Here is a 9,543-nt window from a genome sequence, read left to right on the forward strand (position 1 = left end):
AAATGTGCATTTTAGGATTTTGCAAATGATGAATGAGAGGCACTGAATGAGTGTATTAAGAAATTGTATGGAAATCAGTTTATTCACCATGCGTGTAAAAAAACACAAGGAAGTAAGGAAGCAAACAAAAAACCTGTTACGGCCCAGTTCAGCTAGTAGGGAAGGGGTTGTAGTTTTTTAATACTGCTTTTCTCTTGAAGACAACAAAGAAAAAACTGAGATGTTCCTAATCCCTTGAGACAGAATGGCAGTTATAATAACAGAAGTGTACAATTGAGTGGACCTCAGCAAATAAATAACTCCTCAGCACTGAGACAGGATTAAATATATCTAGTCAATGCAAAGAAGTTTGTCCAACCTGTGTCTCAGAACTGTCAGGGATGAGAATCTTCAGTTCGCCCTGGGTTACTTGCTATTGAATTGTCTGATAAGATAGAAAAGTTATCAAAGCTGCTTCATTTAAAAATACTGTAGCTCTTAAATACTCCAGTTTCTGTGAACTCAGGCAACTAGAAACCGCATCCCACTGTGTTTCTCATTCCTCTACCAAAAGAGGCAAGAGCACCCCCCTCTCTAGCTGCAGGGCTTTTGAAAGCACCACGTGGTCCACCTGGAGGGTGTGCCTCAGCATACAGATTTCTCTTACTACAACGGAAGGCTTTCAATTTTGATGCCATCTCCACTGTATGGATATTCCCCTTTTTGCTTCCACTTGCTGAAAAAAAAGGAAAAAATACCCCTTTGAAAATTCTACTTCCCCTTGACCATCAGCCCAACCAATCTATTAAGTACCATTAAGCAGCTTGTAAAGAAACAGCAGTAGACCAGCACGCTCTCCTTGACATGACTCGTTTCTGCCTCTGAAGACACCTATTGACTATCTCTTCATCCTGCATATTATTTAAAGCAGCTACACCATCAAGTCTATCAAGATACAGTCCTGATCATCTGAGTCCTTCACCTCTCTCTGCTCTGTAAAACCAGACAGGAGTTCCTACAGAAGCCCATCCTTTGCACCTTAAAAGCGTGGGAGCCAAGCTTTAACCTCATACAGCAGGACTGAACTAACAGCGCTGATTTAAGCTGTAAACTTATCGAAGGTAAGCAAAGCATGTGCAAAGCAGGAGGAATGTAGCCCAGAACAAAAGCAAAGAAGAAAAATACATGTATTAACACTAGAAACTCTACCTGTGTGTAGCCCTTGCTGTGGGCCTCAGAAAGGAGAGAGATGTCTTTCAATATCTGCATTACTATCTCTGTTTTGAGCATGCCATGTACTGTGCTGAAGTAGCTATGTTGCAACCAGCATTGGAAATAGCTAGATTAAAATTAGTTCTGGTGTGCCAACAGCATGCTGCAAGCACATCCCTTGTTAGAGAAGAGGGGCTGGCTGAGAAAGCAAGCAATTAATGCTTACAGAAAGCTATTTGTCATACCAAGAATAAGTTGCATGACAGTAATAGAGAAAACAGTAATCACAGGTGCACTCAGTGACTCGTATACTTGTTAATGAGCACTAATAGCACAGCCGATTACACCAGAGGAATTGCAGCTCCTGCAGAAACTGTCAGACATTTCCACAGCCCCATAGCAGATCAGAGTACGTTGCAAGAGCAAAGAGGAGACAGCCAGAAATGTAGGTTGCCTTGGCCTGAAAACACAAAGCATCTTCCAGAGTTTCCATGCCAGCTCATCTCAGGCACCCGTGGTTCAGTACAGCCGCATACATTTTACCAAAACATTTACTATTCAGGACACATGGATTCCTATCCTGCTTTTTAAAGCAGCTGTTTAATAAGTCAGGACCCCTCCCAAGCAACCTTTCAGCCACCCCACGTTTATTCACGCAACGTGACAGTGCACAGACCCTGCAAAGGGCACCCACGCGCTTCGCAGTCTCTAAATGGGTGTTTGTTGCCTCAATGTCCTGGCGACCGACACCTCACTGAAGGCTCGGCAGAAATGAATCTTTTTTGGCTCGCTTTGCCCTGCTCCTCCAGCGAAGACCGTGAAGTCAAAAGGCTCAGTTTGAAGTACTCCCAGGCTTCGAGCTCCCTCTGCAGTATTTTGCAAGGAATCGTCTTGCCTCAAGAAACCTCTAAACTATTTGTTTAGGAACTGGATCATTCATAGCACTTAAATTTCTGGGAAACTTCCACTGAAATCTGAGCTGGCCTAATAAATCATTTCTATTAAGTTTTATTCTGATGTGGAGCGGTTATGATCTGTTGACCTTGGCAAATATTTTCTGTGCTAAAGCCCCGTGAATTGCTTTCAAAGGAAATAACTGGAGGAAAACAAGTTGCTTGGGTATTTTCATCTGTGAATGTGTAAAAGTAGAGTTAACGGGTCAGATTCAGACATAACAAAAGGGACTACTAAATCACTAAGCTAGACATCAGGAGTGAGTTTAAAAGCATTTAAGTGATGATTTATATCTTAATTAAATTATGATTTGTTTCTTTTAGTTCCATGTCTGTTACTAGCTTAGACTCCCTTAGAATTACACTGATATATGGAATCACGTTCACGCCTTCTTGTATATCATTGCTGAATCTGACCGCTAAGTTCCTATAAACCTATTAAAATCTCAGCTGATATTGCTTTTAATTCCATGTCAAGGGATAGAGACTAGAGGTATAAATTACACTATTTAGACTTTCTTCACGTAGACTTGTCTCTGAATTCGGCCGCCTGCCATCACCAGGCACAAACTGTACCATGTGATTTGGTTCCTCTTGTTTTGTAGAGTCATCTTCCTCAGCAAAATTAAAATGAGATTTTTTTTATTTAACTGGATTTTTTACTTATATTGTTACTAGGGTTTATATCTGCTTTCTAAATTAATGCACACACTGCAAATATATTTCTCCTTGGCATCACACTAGCATTCTTATTAAAGTTCTCTCCTTCAGTTTCAAGTATATTCAGGGCTGCAGAAAGAAAATGGACCTCTTAATTCAGGCACATCTCATCCCACCTCAAATTCTTAGTGCCAGTTCCTCTCACTATTTACTGGAATATGTGCGTTAGCTGCTTTTTAAGGCTGGGGTGATCAGATGACCTGTCATCTTTCCTGGATGAGGAACATAAGGGAGGAAAAAAAATAAAAAGGCAGCTGATGGAAGTCTCAAACTTATTGTGAATTACCAGCTATTGTGAATAACCAGATGGTTAAAAATCACAGAAAATACTGCTAATACTATAGCAAAGGAAACAATTCGAAGGGAATGCTTACTTGGAGGAGACAAGGTCGCCCAGTGTTTGTATAACTTGGGAGGATTATATGCGAAACAAATCTTGTATTCAGTATGAAATAGGTATCTTCTTGTATCATTGTGCCCACCACTGTGGATGCACAGATGGGCTCCATGCACGTAGCCAGTTCCATATATTGGCTTTCTTGATCATGTGTAAGACTAGTTCTGTGTAACACACTAAAACAGAATGCTGAAAATCTAGGGGTTTTATCTAAGAAGGGCTTGTGCCTGTAGGAGTTTTAGAAATGTTTTGGGATTAGGAGTTGCTCCTCACATCAGAATGTGAGACTGGAGAAGGAAATGCAGAAAATGGTAACACGTTCTGGCTCACGTTTCTGAGATGGCAACCTTTCTATGACAAGGACCATAGGTCTATTCGTGTGTTGCAACAATAATAAATCAAAGACTGTACGAGAAACAATTTAGTAACACGGTAGCTTGGGGAATCAACATGCCAGTGTTCACAGAAGGAAGAAGGAAATCTCTGAACTACCTACACATGCTGTGAAGAAAAACCATTATGTTTCTTCTGAACTTTGGGCCTACAAGCAATGCAGTGAACTTGAACTTTCCCATTTAATAAAAGGTCACAAACTCTCACCTTGTACAAAAACTGCCTTTAAAATACAGGGATTTAACATTTGCCCTATTTTTTTCCCTTTTAAAGGTCAGGAGTTATGTCACGATTAGTGTTTGTGAGGAATAAAGCCCAGGCTGCAAGCCCCATGTTTCCAGCGAAAGGTGGGGTGGCCGCCAAGGCCACAAAGGGAGGGCAAAGGCTATTTTCCTGGGCATCTGCCCAGGACGGACACCATGGAGATAGTGTCTTTGGAGAAGGGGGGCCCTGATGCGGAGGCCCCATCCCTGGAAACACTCAAGGTCAGGTTGAACAGGGCTCTGATCGACTTGATCTAGTTGAAGATGTCGCTGCTCACTGCAGGGGGGTTGGACTGGATGGCCTCTAAAAGTCCCTTCCAACCAAAAGCTTTCTAGGATGTGGCCTTTCTTGCTCTTTGTTGAGCCAGTTCTGTTCAGCCTGTACTGCTCTCCTTTTCCCCTTCCACAAAAAAAAAAACACAACCAAACAAAAAACCCCAAAAAGTAACCCTTGTAGGTACACAAGCTCTCAAGAAGCCCAGTAATTCTGTATTAAATGGGGAACCTACAGTTCCCCCAACTTAGGGCTTGGCCAAGGCTGAGCACTGGGACCCAGCCCCCCTCCTCCTCCAGAAGACCGGCCGTGCCGAGCTCGGCTCCCACACACATTTTCTACTCAGCATCACAAGCCCATTCGCCTCCGCAGGGTTTTTTGAGCACTGCGCGGTTCCTAAAACCAGGCTAACTGGGGGCGAAGGTCGGGCTCTGCCCTGACGGGCCTCCGGGCGCGGCCGCCATTTTAGGGCGGGAAGCCGGGCCCGCCGCCCCCGTCACGTGACTTCCGGGCAGGGCAGGGCCGCGGGCGGGGTCGCGGCCAGGGCCAGCGGTCCGCCATCGTGGCGGCGCCGGGAGCGGCAGGTCGGGTCGGTCTGCCCCCGCCTCCCCGCCCTCTCGGCCTCCCGGAAAGTCGCTCTGTGAAAGCAGGAACGCAGCCCAGCCCCGGAGGGCGGGGACGGGGCTCCGGCAGCCTTTCCGCGCGGCCTGCGCCTCGCCGCGGGCCCGGCGGGGGTTGCGGTGTAGGCCTCGGCACCATGGACCCGTTCTTGAGTCTGCTGCACTCGTTCTCCCAGAGGTTGTCGGGCAATGAGCTTGCTTCCCTGAAGTTTCTCTGCCGGGACAAAATTGGGAAAAGGAAGCTTGAGGCTGTCCAAAGCGGCGGGGAGCTCTTCAGCATCCTTCTCGAGCAGCAGCTGATTGCGAGCGACAACGTGTCGTTTCTTGAAGGCTTGCTTGAGGGCATCAAAAGAGAAGATTTGATCTCGCTGCTAAAGCAGTTCGCAGAGGGAAGGGAAGTTAGTTCTGCTGATGATCAACCAGATCCGCATGAAAAACGTAAGTGGATTATTTTTTTAATCCCATTCCCCCACCCCCGGTAAGTCTGTACACATTCTCTAGCTGTGGGTACGCTTAGAGCAAACAGCACGGCTGCCCTCAGTTGCCTGCTGTAGCAGAGCCTGCTGCTAAGGGTGTTTCCGCTACTAACTGCTGCACAGGACTGTGTTGTACCCTGGAAGAGTACCATGAGGGCAGCATATGCTGCAAACAGCTTTCCTGAGCAGAAATTTCTACCCTTTTTTAATCAAACGGTCACTTGGAAATCTTGCTATGTACCTTGGATTCTAAGTATATCCAGCAGCTCTTCAGACATGGTATGACCTTCGGTATGTGCAATGCAGCAAGAGGAGTAGTGTTTTACTAAAAAAAAAAACCAAACTAACAAAAATTTTTAAATCGTCTCATCTTTCGTAGTAAATCCATCATTAACCTGATGTATTTCTGCTATTTCAGGTCTGCAGGACGCAGCTATTGAAGTTATATGTGAAAATGTCGGGAGAGACTGGAAAATGCTCATGCGAAAACTTGGTATCTCTGAAGTGCAAATGGAGAGAATAATGGCAGCCAACCCATATAATTTGCATGAACAGTTGTTTCAGTCACTTCGAGTGTGGCGGAAAGGGAAGGGAAAGGATGCAAAGGTGCTTGACTTAATAAAAGCTCTTCGGGCCTGTAATATGAATTTGGTGGCAGACAGAGTTGAACAGAAGCTTTTGCTACTGAACACTGGAACCAGATGAAATTAATATAGAAACACTTCCACATCTCACAGATATGGATGAAAAAAGTAAAAGTGACTTCTGTTTTCCTGATCCAAGATCAGTATCATTGGTTCTGTTACTTATTCTGCAATTAATTTTTGTGCCTTACTAGATTGATCTGTGATCAGATGAAGATTAACATACAACCAAATTCCTTTCAGGTAATGCTTTGTAGTTTGATGCTGCCTTTAGGAGATTTTAACTTTTTGAAGACCTAAACTCCATTTTGTAGAAATCCTTTTACCACTCACCTGAAAACAAGATTTGCTTCATTGCAGGCACTTTTCAGATGTATCTTCTCTGAAAATACATCCATGGAACACTTCTGAGGCAACTGTAATTTAAAGTTTAGGGGAGGTTGGATTTTTTTTTTATGTGGTCTATTCTAACTGTAGTGTGAAGGGGGAAGGCTTGGACCTCTTAGCTGTGTACTGGGTCTTCTGAATAGCATGAGATAATATCTTCCATAATTTGTTGAATACATTTGCTCTCTGTAAAAAGATACTGAGATGACTGTAACCTCTAGGCCCTAAGACTGCAGTGCAAGAAGGCTAGCAACTACTGTGGTGGCTTTGTCTTGGCAGAAGGTGTGCCTTGGTTGAAAATGAACTAGTTGAAATCGAATCTCTCCTATCAAGTGCCTTCATCATACTGAAGGAAGTATTCTCCTGAAACTCAAAGCAATCATGTGTGTCTGACAGATGTTTACAGCAGCCTCTTTTTTACTGCCATGAATGTTGTAAGATTCTTTACTAGGAACCCTTTCATAACCTGTATCACAGAGCCTGGTCATGTCTGCTGGAAGTTGCAGCTCACCTCATAAGTAAGCTGCAGTTACCTGTTCTCTTGGTAACAGAAGTGTGTACTGTAATAAAACCTCAAAAACAATTTGGTTTCTTTTTAGTGGAGGGCTGTGAAACCCAACTGAGAGCAAATACATAGCACTGACTTTCTTCCTCTGATAGAGGATGGCTAGCATCAGCTATCTTATGGCACAGTTTGTTCTCTTCAAACGTTGCTCCAGATCCAATAGCTCTTCCAAATCCTCTGCAATTTTTCAGTTCATTCCTGTTCTGTTACGTTTTTTGAAAGTGGTTGTAAGCAACTCACAGAGGAAAGAGGATTTGTGAATGAGACCAGATTCTGTTTTCAGCTTTAATTTGGAACAAACTTCAAAAAATGGTCTTCACACCTAATCTAAGACTGGAAGAATTGCACAAGCTTCAAGACATGCAGGGCTGTAGAGGCCTCTGGGAACTATCCCTCATGCAAGGGGGGAAAGTTTTCTGAAATCATTATTGCTTGATGAGTAGGATTGTTTGCTACTGCAAACATCCTTCTAACTACATAAATAGATACTTGAAGAGGAGGGGCTTCTTTTTTGCTACTGTACTTGTGTGACTTCTTGCTCCTTTCAAGTTCATTTCACATGGTGCCATTACTGTGGAGGCTGGGTGTCTGCATATAATATACCACTACTCTACGTAAATATTGTGACATGGAAAGTTTTCAAGTTCTTGTTGCAGTTGGTGCCTCTAGTTCAGACAGTGACACTTGAACACTTGATCATAGTTAATCAGAAACTGCTGTAATGTGAACATACCTTTTCATTCAGGTTATTCCTTAAATGATTCTCACAAGTATTTTTCTACTTGGAGTATTTTACATATCAGTACTTGTGTACAAGCAAAGGAGCAATGAGTAATACAGACGTTCCCACTTGTCTGCGATTTGGGCAGGTACAGTTCTCTAAGTACTTGCTCCAATACTTGTCAGTATGGATTGTCCATTTCAGACTTCCAGTAGTAGATCCAGTGCTGTACTTCAGCTAAATGACTAGATCAAAAGTTTTTTTGTTTCATAGATACGTTCTTCATTCTACAGTGTTTAAAGAAAGCGATCGCTTCAGACTTTCGTCCTTCATGCCTCTAAGCAGTCTTTGTGAGCAGAGTGGAGTAGAAGTGAGCAAGATGAGCTATGCTTGTGGTGGAACAGCTTTGCAACAGTTCTGACTTCAGTCTGTCCAGTAACAGATTTTTCCATGTCCACTTCAAGTAAGTCTTCTGGTTCACAGAAGATACTTCTTTTCATATTCCAAATAAATGTATATTGCCTACTGCATAGAACCAGGATATTTTAAGAATCAATAGGAATAACTTGTTAGTTGTGACCAAGTGTTCATGAGCTACAAGAAATATTCTGCCTCAGAAGATAAAAACCTCTTGTTTCTCTAAGGATTTGTACATAGTGGATGTTTTACTGCGTATGAAAGCAATGACCCAGACCGCATCAATCAGAACAGTACCTCAGGGCCAATGAAAAACTGCTTTTATTACAGATCTAATAGTTTATCATGTGAGAACAAAATCAAATGGAACAAAGGGAACCAAAACTTTTTATTGGGAGGAGGGTAAGGGACAAGGGAATAATTTGGAAGGAAAAGTGTTGTGATCCAGTGGGCAAACTTTTATTTTCAAATGAAGTATTTTCAATCAAATACACATATTTTTATAACTTGAATTAAAGTTTTACATTGTCTATTTTTGTGCACATTTCATTAAAAGCTACTTCCTTAAAAACAAAAGAAATTGGACTGTTTTTCTCTCTTATGGGATTGCTGTCTGTGATGAGATCTCCAGTTGGGAGAAGTGTTAAGGACACTTTTAAAGCCAGGAGTGGTGCTAAACAGGTGTTATGCTACAAATGTCATTCTTGGAACATTAAAAAAAAAGGCAAAAAGCTTTGTCACTGAACTTTTCAGAAGTGCTGAAAAGGCTGTAGTTTTCCTAGCAGGACTAGCATGTGAGTGCTGAAACTCAGGGAAGTGTAAGAAACTAAATTCTCTGCCAGCCCTCGGGACCCTAAAATTGAGTCACAGTGCAGCATGTGCATGGGAGATAGGCCACCTGCGAGTAAGTCCCTTACAATTCCTTTCTTTATTTTTCCTCTGCTAGGTATGCTGTGGTGAGGGTGTTGAATTTGTTTTTATTTAATTATAAAACAGAAGTCTGAACAGGTTCAGAATAAGCTGGAGGATGTGTTCAAAAGTTAAATTGATCTAGGCTTTGGTGCTCCATATATATCGTAACTGAAGTGTTAGTGCACACTTAAAGCTTTGAATCTGTAAGACAAGTAACTTATCAATTTTATAAAATTCTTTATGATACTCTGCAAGAGTATCTGCCTGTGAGGAGTTACTAAAACCTTTTCGGTCTCTTGAAAGTCTTGTTTCCTTACAGCCTTGAGAAAACAACACATCAAAACATGTTGAGAGTAACAAGTGTCGTCTCAGGAGACTTCTCATTTTGGAGGATGGTTTTTCCATGTCCCATCACAGGCTCTTTCAGTACTTACTGGCCATTTCCTATGATTTTTTTTTAAGATATCAATTATATATCTCATTAATTTTAATTGCATTCTTTTTATTACTGAGTTAAAAGAAGTTTTCTAGACTTTTAATTAAAATTCCTCTTATACAGATTGGTTATCATGAATATTTCAAATGCAATACTTTGGTTTGCCTTTTCTCC

General features: G+C 42.2%; 1 protein-coding gene across 1 annotated transcript; it reads left to right on the forward strand.

Annotated features, from left to right (window-relative positions):
* Window positions 1-4,696: 4,696 nt before the first annotated feature.
* On the forward strand, window positions 4,697-8,611 carry FADD (Fas associated via death domain). Its single transcript, XM_009500275.2, has 2 exons — window positions 4,697-5,249; window positions 5,706-8,611. The coding sequence occupies exons 1-2, from the start codon at window positions 4,949-4,951 to the stop codon at window positions 5,990-5,992; spliced, it is 588 nt and encodes a 195-aa protein (XP_009498570.2). The 5' UTR covers window positions 4,697-4,948; the 3' UTR covers window positions 5,993-8,611.
* The last annotated feature ends 932 nt before the right edge of the window (window positions 8,612-9,543 follow it).

The sequence above is a fragment of the Phalacrocorax carbo genome, chromosome 5, assembly GCF_963921805.1.
Source record: "Phalacrocorax carbo chromosome 5, bPhaCar2.1, whole genome shotgun sequence".
NCBI classification, from domain to species: Eukaryota; Metazoa; Chordata; class Aves; order Suliformes; family Phalacrocoracidae; genus Phalacrocorax; species Phalacrocorax carbo.